Below are 16,701 nucleotides of genomic sequence, written 5' to 3' on the forward strand. Positions count from 1 at the left end.
ACCTTATGTTCAGTTCACATTAAATATGCAGACAATTACAATCGGACGTCCGCTACAAAAGTCACGCTTAAGGGTTTAACCTGGTGTCCTACAGAAAGTAAAAGATATCCTGTTTTTCTGTTAATCATCATTGTCTCATTACTCATTGGCAAATCATTAGTGTTATTATCAGCGATAACAGAACACCTGTGGTTGATAAGCGATAATAAAACCCGACTTGATTTTGGATAATGACTATAAGAATTTAAATATCAATTGCAGTTGTAATCATGTTGTTTTTGGTTGTGTTCGGGGCGCTAGCGGCGTTTGTCAGCGGGCAGACCACGCAGGTCAATCAATGTAAGTAATAACAACTACACTGTTAATCTAACCGTCGTTGGACTGTATTGTACGATTCCCACCGACCGGCTGGAGTCGCCCGTTCGGTGGGAAACGCACATAAGTACATACGTTTAATATTTATTACAGCGCACCGCCAACAAAGGCCGTAGCTGAATAAGGAAACAACATCTGCCCTTGAGCTATTTTTGCTTGATCTTCATATCTAGCACACATCACACACAAAATATAAAAAAAAAAACAAAGTGGTTCCGTAGTAAAACGACATTAAGTAAAAAACTAATTTTTTTTTCCTCCTATAGTCATAGATATTTTTTGGCGATATTCGGGTATATAGTTCGACTGTTAAAGAGGTACATGTGATTAAAAAAAGAACTACCATCCTTTGATTTTTACGACATATCTCACTTAATCAAATTTTCATTACAAAAAAAAAATACTTATGTGTTTTTCAATTTTTACCAAGTTGCATTTTAATAAAAAAGATAACACTTATTTGTGTGATTAGCTTAGTAGATATAGGTTTGTTATTAATTTTATTTAGAGCGGTTGGTCCCGTTTGAATACTTTTTGTTAAATTTTCAATTAAAAAAGTATACGAATAGTTACTAAACTGGTCACTTGAAAACCCCAAAGTGCGATCGAATCCTACTGCACAATTTTATATGAATATTATAACCGCAGATTAACCTGCATCACAAGTATTGTTTGAAGTTCGTCTACATCTAATGAATTTTTTATCCCTATCCTATACCTTCCTAAAATATGCAGTACCGAATTTAGACTACTTAAATAGGTACTTTCATAGAGAAATAAGAAGTAATAGAGTGCTCACTCCATACATCAGTTTTGGTACCAAAATGCTTATTTTCGCAGTTGACATCTAGCATTGAGTAGCGGAACTCTCAGTACTGCTACTCGACAATAGATGTCGCGGCAAACAAAAAGTCTAATGCTCAACGATTTTCAGCTAATATTATAACCAGAGTAAGCGTAGGAGCTGAAAATAGAGTTCCGGTTACTCTGGTTATAATATTAGCTGAAAATCGTCTCCCTTCGGTCATGTTTTAATTTATCGCCACTCGTTTCGAATTTCCTATTTTTCGCACTTGTATCGTAATGTACTTTTTCACCACGCTAGCTCGGATAGGAATTTAGAAAATTTAGATTCGATTTATAAAGTTTTACCTATAGCTAGTACATATTTTCCTCGCGTTAGTGTGGTGAAAAAATGTGTTTCACTTGATAGCAAAGTTTGTTTAAGCCTCGTGCCTTGATACCCTCATCGCAACGCTAAAATTTGAATTTTTTGAAATTATTAGCTTGTTCGGGTATCAATATCAAATTAGCAAGAGGGATTAAACAACAACTTTGCTACTTTGTATACAAGTAACTATTGCTTATTTGGTTGCAGGCACGCAAAATCGCGGCGATGTCCCCATAAACACATATATTGCCGGGTGTGAGGTCCCGCCCTGCGGCCTCCCGCAACTGGAGGATGCCGTCATCAAGATCGTCTTCAGGGCCCGTGCGTGACCCCTGCTCTTATTATAATTAAAATACGGGCTGTTTCATAGATCATACTGAATAACTTCTACTTCCTACGGGATCGACCCCGAAATAGAAAACATCGACATCTGATCAGCCAAGATGTATGAAACAAACAATTCTTTTTCTCGATTTCTTGGTCTCATAGTAAAAGTTACTCAGTATTATCTATATATTTCACCTCCCTCCTTGCATACTTGTTGGACTGTAACTAAACCGATTCGATTGCTCCAGTGTTTGTTGAAGGTAGATCTATGCCGTTACAAGTATTTTCAGGTAACATTGTAACTGTTAACAACGGAATATTTACCATTTATATTTGTTTTGGCAACTAACTAACTATTTTGGCTCAGTGATCCAAAAAGAATCTTGGCCTCCGAGGCGGGAGCTTGTTTTGGCAAGTTACCATTATTTCAGCACAGTCAATTACTCCGTGAAGATGGCACGCCAAACAAATATACTTGGTAAATACCCCTTTTGTAATATTTTCAGCTCGCACCATGCACAGCATGACAACACTGGCAACAGCCTACTTGCCGGGTCCGTTCGGGATCGAAGTGCCCATATCCCACAACCTGCAAGATAAAGCAGTCACCTGCAATTTCCTAGAAAACTCCTACTGCCCTGTGCTGGAGGGCGAGGTCCTGCAATATACACTGCTCATGTATATAGAGTCCACCTTTGTTGCGGTGAGTGGCAGATACTCGTACCTGCGTATCATTGGCACAGTTAATTGATCAATCGTACACCTTATGGTAACGAGAGGTGGTCAACTAGACACTTAAGTGTGTCGCTGGCATCAATTAAATATCGTTGATATCGATAAAAAATGTCGAGCACTAAGATGATTGCGATCTCCGATTAGTACATTAATGCAGAGATGCAGAGGCTGGGAATAACAATTTGTGCGTGAAATTCGATGTTATGATTTACGATGCAAACCTGAGTCCGACAAAGAAGACGAATGCACGGATTGCTATTCCTGCCGAAGCACATATAGTGATTTTTTTCAAACAAGCGAGAACGGAAACGGAGTTCATTTGAAGCTGGTTTCAGTTCCATTTATTTTGTATGGCACTCAGACCTCTAGTCAAAATAACTCTACTTCTGTGCAATCGATGCCACTGAATTATAGAAATACCTATTTCTACTGTAAGCATATATTGTTTCTACAGGGCATCTCCCCCACGATCGAGTTCCGCATCACGGACGAGAACAACGAGCCCTTCGTGTGCATCCGCGTGCCCATCGTCATCCTGCGGCCCAACTCCAGGCTCGCCGCCCTCAACACTACGCGAGTCGACAATAACTAACTATCATCAAGCCTTAAGGGATTGAGCACATTTGACATGTTTAAATGAATGCGTGAAATTACATTGTCAACGGTAGGGTATGTAGATAAATAAAATTATTTATTTCATTATAATGACGTCTCAAGCTAAGAAAAAAAAAATTAAAACGTAGTAATTACAAGAATGAAGTAAAATGCAAATTGTATTCTTGTTGTTGTATTGCGGTTCACAAAAATTGAACAAAGAATAATTCAGGAGGTTACAATCGTATCGTACTAGGAAGTTATATAAACTGTATCATCACCAGGGCCCGCAGATGCAATGCCGTTGACGAAAAATATACGTCAAGCTGCATAGAGTATAATTCCAATTAGTAACTACGAAAAGTCGTCAATAATTAATCATTTGTCAATCTCTTTAGTTAACCAATATTGATACATGAAATAATCAGTACAGAACGTCTAACTGACTATTATCTTACTATCACTCAATTAAAATAATTTTGGACAGTGTATTTTACGTAATACGCTATAAGGCTATAAGACCTGCCTTGACGTATGCTACCGAGTGTTGGGCGATCAAAAAAGTTCATACCAACCAGATGAAGATGCTGAGATGGGCAGCAGGTGTAACTAGACTTGGTCAAGTGCGTAATGAACACATTAGAGGCAGTTTCAAAGTTGCAACTTGCACCCATCACGGAAAAACTAACAGAACAGCGGCTGAGATAGTATGGACATATTATGAGGCGTGACGATGACCATGTGATGAAAAAAGCATTAACTGCCCAATACCAAGAGAGGGTCTGGACGGCCACCTGCCTGCTACATGGTGGTCCACAGTATCCAAGGATTTGGAGCGAGCCCAACTGTCAACAGCGACAACCCCGGACAGGCAGTCCTGGCGCATGAGAACGAGGAGAGCCGACCTCAAATAAATCGGATAAGGCAAAGACAAAGAAGAAGAAGAGTGTATTATGTAACAATTATTTATTTTTCTACGCGTCAATATAGTATACGTTAAAAGTTATCCCAATTTATAGTGTTATAAAAAAACTCCCTTAATGTTAAATTACGTCATTTTTGCGTGAATGGCATGACATGTACAATGTACGGGCCCTGATCATCACCAAGACATATAAAACCAAATAAATATATATATTTATTTTTTTTTCATTTTTATTGTGTGAACATTCTGGGAGTGTCATGAAGTGTAATTTTGCATGTAGGTACTATCGAACAGACTCATTTCCATCTCTTCTTTTCGGAAAGTACACCTTTCATAGGCTGATAGCCGGGTGGAAAATTGCATTTCCGGGTTGCCATTGCATTTCAAGGTGGAAAGTATTTTTTTTTTAATTTGTACTTAGAGCAACGGCTAATAGCCATATATGCCATATTATTGAGTTAAAAGCTCTCATACTTATTAGCTTCCTCATTTTCAGACCAAGTATTATCAAAATTAAATGTAACTTGCATTGCAGTATTAAAAAATTATACTACCTCCTTGGACCATGCACTTTCTGTTGCACCGATTATTTTTGACTGCTCGGTCATACCTATTTCGAGTCAAGTGAAGGACCTCGGTTTAGTCATTGACACAGGCATCTCTCATGGGACGGGCAACTTTCGGAAGTGAGCCGGAAGGTCACTTGTACCTTACGCACATTCTACCGTTTCAAAAATTTTCTTCCGGTATGCACAAAGAAATTGCTCGTTCAAGCACTCATCCTCCCGCTCATTGATTATGCTGATGTGTGTACAACGAACATGTGTCAAATTTCTCTCAACAAACTCGATCGACTCGTAAACAATGGAATACGCTTCGTTTTTGGAATTCGAAAGTTTGATCATATATCCAGCTACCGTTGCCAGCTCAGTGGCGTCAGCGCCCTTCCTTTCGAATACTCTCCTCACTTTTCTCTATCCTATTCGAGCCCTCCACTCCAGAATATCTCAAATGTAACTTCAACTTTATGATCCCACGCCCAGGCTGCGAGCTGCGCTCTGCCCGTTCTCTTAAACTCTCTGTTCTCCCTCACCATACTGGCTTCCTAACGTCTTCTTTCGCTGTTCAAGCAATCCGTCTTTGGAATGCGCTTCCTCTAACGATTACACAAGCCCCAAACAAGCTGAATTTCAAACGAATTCTCTACAAGCACCTGCTAGATACTGTCTAGTGGGACATTAAGGCCGTTTCAGACACATCCTAATTTAAGATCGGATTTTCTATGGTTTTAGTTTTTTTTTCGATAAAAATGTAATGGCGCCAATTCCAAAAATGACCTAAATTTCTTGTGTTTGACTTTCCTCATAGTCGAAATGAAAAGTAGAGTATTTAACTCGGGTAAAAGCAACCATTTCCAACCTTGGTTAACAATCTACTATTGTGAGCCACCATAGAACGTTTTTTTCAATGTAATGCCAATGAAGTAGTAAATGTGGAAAGGTTTCACAGTGGGTCAGGAATCAAGTTGTTCGATAGTACAGTCAGCGTCAAATACTTCGTAGCAGTCAAAGTGGCCAAATAGTTCGGTACACCATACTAAATATATGGTGTACCGAACTATTTGGCTACTTTGACTGCTACGAAGTATTTGACGCTGACTGTACATGACAATACAATACGAGTATGATTAATAAATGACTAAATACTGGGCTATTTTTCCAACGCTTAGCCACTATATGACTTATCGAAGTCATACTCTAAAATTGCAAGAAGTCTTTACGATGTTACGGGGGTTATATCGCTGGGTGTCGTGACATACCAGACCGCATTGATATATTAAAAAAATGGACGCCCAATGCCAAAGAAATATGTCAAAATATATGGAGCAAACCGACTATTCGGTAGAGGCAAGGAATAGAATTTCCATAGGCAGAACTGTTGCAAAAGTGACCAGCTGTCAGCTATAAATAATAGTTCCAAATCTCTCCATAGTAGCTAAGAACCTAGGCGTTATTAACGGAATGAAGTGCGCTGTCTATGATTAGATTTTTTTCTCAAGTATTCTAGGTATTGTAGCGCCACCTATTTATGTTTTTTTTTTCGGACACTTTTTGGTATATGAAGATTGTATTCCTTAACTCTACCTTCCATAAAACCGACATAAAATAATACGTTCTAATAGATGCTAATAACGCTTCCTTATAATTTAAGTCAAGTAAGTATTTCATACAAAAGTAAACGAACGAAATTAAAAAAACTTTAAGTGCAAAAATTGCAAACGGACATTTCAAAACATTAACCCTTCATAGTTTAATGACGTTTCCGTATGTTGATCTAAAACGTAGTGATTATATGCTCTTTGTGTTGATCATTGTATAAACGTCAAAATGAATAGCGAGGGAATGGAGTCGAGGAAATATAATATATATATATATATATATATATATATATATATATATATATATATATATATATATATATATATTATAGGCGTGGGTTCGTATCCCACCGCTGCCACCATGTAGTATTCAATGAAACATCACCTTGTCCAGTCCTTGACAACAACTGATTTATTAAAACGTAAGAGGGTACAACCCAAATCTTATATACCATGCAATGCAGGAACATACTACTTTAGTACAGACAAAATTAAACGACTTTAAAAATACCAAGATTACTTCAAATAAATTCAATTTGTTGAGTAATTTTCTTTTTGATCTACATTTATTTTAAGATTTTTTTTGCAATGTATCCCGTTTTTTTTGTGTTTGACCCGGGTACGTCCTTAAACTACGTCCAAAAGAGAGTTATGGGCATTGTGAATGTCATCTCGCTTTGTGTGGTAGGGCACAGCCAGTGGATGTCATTCCAGATCTAGAGCAGAGCCCAACTGGGGAAGTACCTCCACCTTACAGAAAACCGCAGCCAAATAACACTAGACCCTACTCATAGTGTTGTGTTCCTGCCGGTGAGTAAGGTTTCCAGAGCTCAACGAGGGAGGGCGGGTTTAGGGTCGGCAACGCGCATGTAACTCCTCTGGAGTTGCAGGCGTACATAGGCTACGGAAACTGCTTACCATCAGGCGGGCCGTATGCTTGTTTGCCACCGACGTAGTATTAAAAAAAAATTTAAGTGTTCACTTACATACTAATTGTTCAATTAGATATAGCCTGTCCGCTTTTCTAAGATCATTCGCGATTGGCTTGGCTTACAAAGTTCGTTGGCTATCTCGAGCTATGATAGCGACCCGACCTACTGTGCACGTCGCTGAGGATTTAGTGGAAATCTTAAATTGAAACATAATGTTAACCTTTTGAACTCTAAGAACACCTAAAGTCATCAGAGAGTGCAACCCGTTGTTTTTTTTTTTTTAATGTAGACTCCATAGATTTTTGTTCCGTGACAGCCGTTAATTTGTATCAACAAAATAAACGATTAAATATTATCATGAAATTACGACAAATCCACTTTACTTCCGCTAAAATATCAATAGAACCCACTGAAAGAAATATACTTTTGTGGGGTCATTTTTTTCGGCTGATTGTGAATCCAGTTAATTATACTAAGTATATCAATGCCAGACCGGCTATCATGAGTTAAGTACTCGTGCGCGAGTCCACACTTGAAGTCGCGCTAGATGTCAACTCATGTTGGCAGGTCTGAAGGCGTATTATAACATATTTAACCCGGTCTAACGCGAATTTGTTTTATTGTCCGCGACCACGAGCAGTAAAAGCTGCGTTGGAACGTCCGAATTAAAGTAATCGTGTTGAAAACGCGAAAGTTTTAATAGTTATTTGTTTTACAAGGGGGCAAAGTTGTTGTTTAATCGCTCTTGCTAATATTGATACCCGAGCAAGCGGAAGAAATGAGCGTTGCGAGGGTTTCAATGCACGAAGGTTAAACAAACTTCACCTCCGAGTGAACACACAAAAAAATTCACCACACCAACACGAGGAAACTACTGACTATGAAATACCAAAAAATTCAAATGAAATCAAATCCAAATGAACGTAATTTTTTTTTATTAATCATTCAAAATCATCATTTAAAGGTCAATTCTACTAGCTAACATAATGAAACAACTCAAAATTTGCATCTGATTACTTTGCCTCACATTTGGGTAAAACGCAACTTTCTCATTAGTTTTTGAACAATCAAGAGGGCCTTTACCAGTTGGTGGGGTGAAAATGTTATGAATATACCTGAAAGTGGCCTCGGCGCTGTCGACGCCGCGCGACACGGCGGTGACGGCGACCGTGTAGTTGCGGCCCGGCAGCAGCTGCGCCGTGTCCAGCGTGATGTTGGTGGCCGGCGTGCTCTGCGTGCTGCTGTCGCCCGCGCCGTGCGCCTCGTGGTACGACACCTGCCGTCACAGGGGGGGCGGTTACACACGCACAACTCATCACTACATGGGGCACTGGAACTATTGTGAATTAACCACTCTTTTTCAAATTCTATACTGACGTTACTTAACGACTTAAGCAAAATATGATTTCACTCACTGTTTTCAAAATGCTGCTCACTGCTAAAATGAGGAAGGAATTCACCTCGTAGTCTGTATTTTCTGATATATATATTGATTAGGTCTCTTTAAAGCAAGAGTAATTAACTACTCTTCTTGAATTTTGAGTGAGATTTTTGACTTCCCATGAGATGAAACTGGGCTCAGTTATAAAAACCTTATATTCGTCTTGCGTGCTGCCTTCGGCGGGCGTCCACCACACGAGGATACCGCCACCATCGGTCTCGTTTTGGTAGCGCCACTGCAAGTCCTGAACCGGCAGAGGTTCTGCAAACAATAGTGATTTGTTTTTCAAGGCAAAGTTGTTGTCTAACCACTCGTGCTAACATTGATACCCGAGCGAGCGAAAGATTCCAAAATTGAACCACGAGCGTAGCGAGTGGTTCCAGAAGTGGATTTTTGAGCGTAGCGAGGGTTTCAAGGCACGAGGGTTAAGTAAATTTTGCCTCCGAGTGAAACACAAAATTGTTCACCACACCAATGCGAGTAAAACACCAACTATAAAATAACAAAAAAAATCAAACCAAATCCAAATAATCCAAATGAACGTAATAAAAAAAAAATCATTCAAAATTTTCATTTAAAAGTCAATTCTACCAGCTAACATAAGGAAACAACTCAAAATTTGCATCTGATTACTTTGCCCCACATGTGGATAAAATGCAACTTTCTCATTGGTTTTTGAACAATCAAGAGAGCCTTTACCAGTGAATATGATTAAGTACATACTTACTACAACATATTTTTTAATTCAATTTCCTCTATAGTATGGTAGGGAATTAATGTAGAAGAACTAACCTTCAAATATTCCTGTAAGCTTTTTAGATTCCTTTGAGAACTTTGACAGAAAATATTTTTATAGAAATTTGACGTTTCATGATGAATTTTACACACTTTGTCTGGCCGGACATGGTCTTGACGGTGACGGTGTCACTACACTAGTTATTAGAATAATAAACGTACTGAGCGTGATCTCGGCGGGCGCGGGCCACGAGGTGACCTTGCCGGACATGGTCTTGACGGTGACGGTGTCACTACACTAGTTATTAGAATAATAAACGTACTGAGCGTGATCTCGGCGGGCGCGGGCCACGAGGTGACCTTGCCGGACATGGTCTTGACGGTGACGGTGTCACTACACTAGTTATTAGAATAATAAACGTACTGAGCGTGATCTCGGCGGGCGCGGGCCACGAGGTGACCTTGCCGGACATGGTCTTGACGGTGACGGTGTCACTACACTAGTTATTAGAATAATAAACGTACTGAGCGTGATCTCGGCGGGCGCGGGCCACGAGGTGACCTTGCCGGACATGGTCTTGACGGTGACGGTGTCACTACACTAGTTATTAGAATAATAAACGTACTGAGCGTGATCTCGGCGGGCGCGGGCCACGAGGTGACCTTGCCGGACATGGTCTTGACGGTGACGGTGTCACTACACTAGTTATTAGAATAATAAACGTACTGAGCGTGATCTCGGCGGGCGCGGGCCACGAGGTGACCTTGCCGGACATGGTCTTGACGGTGACGGTGTCACTACACTAGTTATTAGAATAATAAACGTACTGAGCGTGATCTCGGCGGGCGCGGGCCACGAGGTGACCTTGCCGGACATGGTCTTGACGGTGACGGTGTCACTACACTAGTTATTAGAATAATAAACGTACTGAGCGTGATCTCGGCGGGCGCGGGCCACGAGGTGACCTTGCCGGACATGGTCTTGACGGTGACGGTGTCACTACACTAGTTATTAGAATAATAAACGTACTGAGCGTGATCTCGGCGGGCGCGGGCCACGAGGTGACCTTGCCGGACATGGTCTTGACGGTGACGGTGTCACTACACTAGTTATTAGAATAATAAACGTACTGAGCGTGATCTCGGCGGGCGCGGGCCACGAGGTGACCTTGCCGGACATGGTCTTGACGGTGACGGTGTCACTACACTAGTTATTAGAATAATAAACGTACTGAGCGTGATCTCGGCGGGCGCGGGCCACGAGGTGACCTTGCCGGACATGGTCTTGACGGTGACGGTGTCACTACACTAGTTATTAGAATAATAAACGTACTGAGCGTGATCTCGGCGGGCGCGGGCCACGAGGTGACCTTGCCGGACATGGTCTTGACGGTGACGGTGTCACTACACTAGTTATTAGAATAATAAACGTACTGAGCGTGATCTCGGCGGGCGCGGGCCACGAGGTGACCTTGCCGGACATGGTCTTGACGGTGACGGTGTCACTACACTAGTTATTAGAATAATAAACGTACTGAGCGTGATCTCGGCGGGCGCGGGCCACGAGGTGACCTTGCCGGACATGGTCTTGACGGTGACGGTGTCACTACACTAGTTATTAGAATAATAAACGTACTGAGCGTGATCTCGGCGGGCGCGGGCCACGAGGTGACCTTGCCGGACATGGTCTTGACGGTGACGGTGTAGTGCGCGCCGGGCTCGAGCCCGTCGAAGCTGACGGCGGGCGTGTCGTTGCGCGCGCGCAGCACGGGCGCCAGGCGCCGCGACGCGCCGCCGCCCGACACCGACACCTGGTACTTCTCGAACTCGCTAACAACAAACATGAGAGGCAGAAATATATTGGACTATTTTATAACAAGTAAAAAAATATAGGGTCATCTTAACTTGATAATGTCAAATTGTATATTTGGACAGTATTTGATAGTGAGCTTCAAGCGCCGGCGCCGCCCCCCGGCTCGGCCGCCCCGTCCTGTGACGAGGTGGGCTCCGGCCTTGGCACGCTGTTGGCGGAGCGCTTGTCGCTGGGCGTCCGCAACAACATTTCTACAGATTTCTCAGGGAATAGTATAGAATAGACTGTACTAAGCGAGATATCTTAAAATTATCCGCTACGCTGTCGGAGATTGGCCAGAGAGAGGTTGCAAAAATAATTTCTCCTGAAGACACGAAATTTGGCACCTCTTGGAACTTACATACATTCACACGCTTAACCCATAAAGACTAAACGCAGACACAGACACACACACGTGTGTCAATAAGTGAAAAAGAGAAAACAATTGTTTTTCTCTTTTTAACTTATATATTTTACTTTTACTTTTGTTTTTATTTTATATTTGTAGGGCCTAGCAAAGCACAGTATTTTGCTAACCTGCGACCGACCGATCTCAAGGGTCCAATTTGAAAACCAGCGCTAGGCCCTCTGCTTCGCATATGCTGAGATTGGAGCCCATTGCCCGTATTTCTCGTATTAATTTGTATTTAGTATTTAAGTTTATTATTGTACGTAGTTCATAAGGTTTTTTGTGGCAATAAATATTTTAATAGTATGTTTAATGTGCATCACGCATTAAACGTCTACCGTTTAATTCAGTCATCTTCTTATCAATGGTGTGCTGTGTAGTGACAGGAGCTGCGCTCCCGAGCCAACAGAACAGTTGGCCTAGATATTATATGAGCGGCGGATCTTGAATGTGTGGATACCTCTCCTCCTTGGGCGGCAGCCAGACGACCCTGAACTTGGTGGGCGTGACGTGGCGGGCGGGGATCTGCACGTCGCGCGGCCGCAGCGGCACGGTGCGGTACTGCGCGGTGGTGGGCGCGCTGATCTCCGGCTCGGACACGGTCTGCACGGAGATGTTGTACGGCCGGCCCGGCACCAGCCCTTTGAAGGCGGCCTGCGCCGGCCCTGGCGGCTCGCCTTCTTTCTCTACATACAGTTCCGACTCCCGCGCGTCGGGTGGTACGATTGACACCTTTAATTACAAAGGAAACAGTGTAAGTATCGGCGCCCATTACGGTTGGTTACACAGGGGAAAAATAACTATTAAATCATTAGATTTACCAAACATGGTTGACTGGTAGAGAATCATGCACTCATAGCATTAAGTACGCCTTTTGCATTATAAGATTTTCTTTTGTGCAATAAAGGGTAAATAAATAAATAAACATGCACTTGGCGGGCCACCTACTAAGCATGTTAGTCGAACGTTACACATTTTTTCTAACAAACTGTAAGACTAAAAATAACAACCTTGTCGATAGACAACGTGTCTCTACTCTCTGGACATTGATCGAGATCCCGAGCAGAGTTCCTTCTCAGGAATGTTCTAATATGGTATATTATTTGGTTAGTTAAACAATATTTTTATATTTATTTAAGATAATTAAAATTAATCATCAATAAATGGGAGCAAACTGTATTAGTCGTTCACAATGACAATAAGATTAAAGAGACACTGGTGACAAGACATACTCTTTAATTACCTTGTATCTGCATACACATACAGGCTGTTTCGAAGTATTAAATCGTAAATCATTAATTTCTCCGTCAATACTGTGGCGTTTGGAATGAGACTTTGTACATATGTTAGAAATAACTTATTCGACACCTCCTATTCATCTATGTCCAGAAGGTAGAGACACGTTGTATATACTTGAAAGTTACGTAACTTCATTCCAAACGACAGTAGCGATTTAAGAACAAAAACAGTATGTATAGTACCTTATAGTGAGTGTAGGCGCCGGGCGGGTAGGGTGGCTGCCACAGCACCAGCAGCGTGGTCTCATTGCGGAACCACACGATGAACTTGCCCGGCGTGTTGGGCTCTGCAACATAAAATATGACACGTTGTAGTGATCCACCAGATATAGCATGGCTTGCGGAGCGTTTCTATCGATAAAGTTAAGGAGGTAACATTAGATATCTACGATTCAATTCAAAGCAATTTCATTAAATACAGCCAGGCCTTGGTTCTCGATCGACGCCGTACGCTGCGGACAGCGTCATATTGTATGGGCAACAGCAACATTTTTATTAAAAAAAAAAATCTGCACGTAGCGTTTAGGTTCAACTGTAAGCATAAAATGACCTGAGTAGGACTACCTGCATTACAACACTATCTACATTACAAACAAAAGTACATTAGCATTGCAATTAGTCGCGGAAGCATATTAGCATACCTATAGTTAACTCAAACCCATTATTATGAAAAGAACTATCGATTCAGGCAACATTGTTGCATTTAGGTAATAAAACAGTTATTAAAGTTTGGCCGTTAAACAGTTGGCCTATATTATGAGCGGCGGAGCTTGAATGTGTGGATACCTCTCCTCCTTGGACAGGCTTTTTAGCGATGAGACCGCCTGTTGTTTACCTCGTCTTAATGTGCTATAACATTTGTATTGTTTATGTATTGAGGTGTGCAATAAAGAGTTATTGTAAAGGTAATGTTGCAAAAGTATCACCTAATAAGTACTCCTACCACCATGTTCCGATTGTCCTTACTTTGGAATTTTATTGATACTCGTAACTATGACATAACAACTTAACAAGTCAATCATGTATAGTGTATGGTCACAATACAAACAATAAAAATGCAAGGAATCTCGCGACTGAAAGTTCCCACGCCATGTTATGATCTGACAAAAAAGGACGATTACATTTCCTATGACGTAACTCCCCGAGTTCCGACTTCACATCTGTTTAGGGAAAATAAACGAAATAATTGTGTTGTTATGTAGCGCACATGTACGCATCTCTTGAAATAACAACCTATCATATAAAGGAAAAGTCATGTATAAAGGTCATTTTTTTGATCAGCACATTTTAATAAATGTTTATTCTAGTCACAATCTGGCGTTCGAATCTAAAAGGACGTCAACGTATATCCTCAATATTAATAAACGTTAAAAGTAACATTGTAAATAAAATTACCAAGTGTATTCATTTTTATTTAGTCGTATAGACAAGTAATAAATTACTTTGAGCAAAGAAGCTTTGTACCTAATAAGCAGCCCAAAAATATGTTTAGAGCGGTTTTGCTACTTTTTCTACATTATTATTTTATTGAAAACTAACACGTTCTGAAAATTACTTTATAATAATCATTCGCATGCCCTTATCCCATTCATTTGGGGTCGGCGCAGTGTCTTTTTCTTCCACACAGCTTTTAGGCCGTCTACGTATATCCTCAATATTAATAAACATTAAAAGTAACATTGTCAATAAAATAACCCTAGTTTAAAGCTCATACATATTCAATCGTAGGGCCAAACAATATATTCAACTTTATAATATTGAGGTGTCCTTCTTGGAATCGGCAGTATTTTTCAGTTAAGCCATTAACACTTGGTTGCTGTCGTATTTTATAATAAAAAATTAAAAACATTCTTCTCTCTCATAATTATATCGTAACAAAGCATGTCGTTCTCACATAATAAAGTCAAGCACGCGTTGCGAATCCGTCGCGGAACGAAAACTTACTCGTACAGCTACCATCCACACTGTTAACGGACAATTCGTAAACCTTATTATAGTGGGAATTTCCGAGGTGATTTTTGGGATTAAAACAATAGTTATTTGTTTTACAAGGGGGCAAAGTTGTTGTTTAACCGCTCGTGCTAATATTGATACACGAGGAACCGAAACATTCCAAAATTGAACTACGAGCTTAGCGAGTGGTTCGGGAAGGGGAATCTTGAGCGTTGCGAGGGTTTAAAGGCACGAGGGTTAAACAAACTTTGCCTCAAGTGAAACAAACATTTTCACCACACCAACACGAGGAAAATATTAATTATGAAATAATTAATATTTTCTATAAATAAATATGAATATAAATATGAAAAATATAAATATATAAATATGAAATAACAAAATCAAACCAAATCAAATCCAAATAAACGTAATAAAAAATATATCATCGAAAATCATTATTTAAAAGTCAATTCTACCAGCTAACATAAGAAAACAACTCAAAATTTGCATCTGATTACTTTGCCCCACGTGTGGATAAAATGCAACTTTCTCATTAGTTTATTAACAATCAAGAGGGCTTTTACCAGTTGGTGTGGTGAAAAAGGAATTGTTTCTTTTATACAGCGGTTACTGCTGCTACTGACTCCGTCAGAAGTAAACGGGAACAAGCACGTTTAAAAAGCAATAATATCTTATTTTAGTTGACTCTAGTTCCTCTAATTAATAAAATTTAAAATATCACCTATATTGTAAGTTTCATCTTTCATTTCCCTTATAAATTTTTACTATGAGTGACCGGGTTTGTTGGCTCTAGTTAGGTTTCATTCCTCGGATAATGGAAGTTCATAAGCTGAATGCACTGTTAAAAACCAACGCGTCTGTATTATTCTTTGCTATCATCTTAGTGTTAACATTAACACTGAAAGCGAATACATACATATGAGTTTAGAAATCAAACTCATAAAAAATATTGAGCGTACGTAATAGAATAATTATTATAATTGCTACCAAATGCTTTCAAATAAACAACTTCCGCTGATATACCTAACAAAAGTCATGGGCATTGAACAAGTAATGGTCACTACCAAGGTCGATGGCAAAAAAGATACACACGAATAGGATTAATTTAGTCCTTTTTAGGGTTCCGTAGCCAAAATGGCAAAAACTAAACCCTTATAGTTTCGTCATGTCCGATCGTCCGTTCGTCTGTCCTATGTCGCGGCCATTTTGCTCGGAAAACTATAAGATATATTTAAACCGGGCGTAGAAAAAATATGAAAAAACAAAATAGAATAAACTTAACAAATACTATCCACGATAATTATGTTGAACATGATCGGTTGAGTCATTTATGAGTCATCCCTTGCGTTATCCCGGCTTTTTGCCACGGCTCATGGGAGCTTGGGGTCCGCTTGGCAACTAATCCCAAGTTGGCGTATACACTATATTGATTAATTTAGTCGTATGGCACTAGTAGATAAAAAAAAATAGGAAAATTGGAGGAGACCTTTACCCAATAAAGTGGGGTTCCTATCAACTTTTAGTTTAAAAAAAAAAACTTAAAATTAAGTTGAAATATACTAACCAATTAAAATAAGTTTAAAAAGGAAACATATATTATTTAAAATAAACTAACAATATTAATTAATTAATAGTATGTACCTAAATGATACCAAGTGTGTAAGTATATAGTTGATAAGAAAATAAAGAGGCTTTTTATTTATTTATTCGATCGAGCGTAAAACTCAGGAACCGAATCGCTAAAGTCGCCAAAAAATGGCTGAAACCGAGATTGCTAATTAAAATTTAATAAA

At 40.0% G+C, this 16,701-nt stretch overlaps 2 protein-coding genes across 2 annotated transcripts in view; one reads left to right on the top strand and one right to left on the bottom strand.

Annotated features, from left to right (window-relative positions):
- Positions 1-16,701, bottom strand: part of LOC133516917 (tyrosine-protein phosphatase 10D-like) — a 79,153-nt gene that overhangs the window by 42,638 nt on the left and 19,814 nt on the right. The window contains exons 5-9 of the mRNA XM_061849960.1: positions 13,136-13,239; positions 12,115-12,386; positions 11,030-11,223; positions 8,810-8,919; positions 8,333-8,493 (exon numbers count right to left, since the gene is read on the bottom strand). Of these exons, the coding sequence (XP_061705944.1) occupies positions 8,333-8,493; positions 8,810-8,919; positions 11,030-11,223; positions 12,115-12,386; positions 13,136-13,239 (841 nt within the window). The remainder of the gene's footprint in view (positions 1-8,332; positions 8,494-8,809; positions 8,920-11,029; positions 11,224-12,114; positions 12,387-13,135; positions 13,240-16,701) is intronic.
- Positions 194-4,343, top strand: LOC133516916 (uncharacterized). The gene is made up of 4 exons (XM_061849959.1): positions 194-339; positions 1,754-1,867; positions 2,380-2,576; positions 3,063-4,343. The coding sequence occupies exons 1-4, from the start codon at positions 270-272 to the stop codon at positions 3,198-3,200; spliced, it is 519 nt and encodes a 172-aa protein (XP_061705943.1). The 5' UTR covers positions 194-269; the 3' UTR covers positions 3,201-4,343.

Source organism: Cydia pomonella, chromosome 4, assembly GCF_033807575.1.
Source record: "Cydia pomonella isolate Wapato2018A chromosome 4, ilCydPomo1, whole genome shotgun sequence".
Classification (NCBI taxonomy): domain Eukaryota; kingdom Metazoa; phylum Arthropoda; class Insecta; order Lepidoptera; family Tortricidae; genus Cydia; species Cydia pomonella.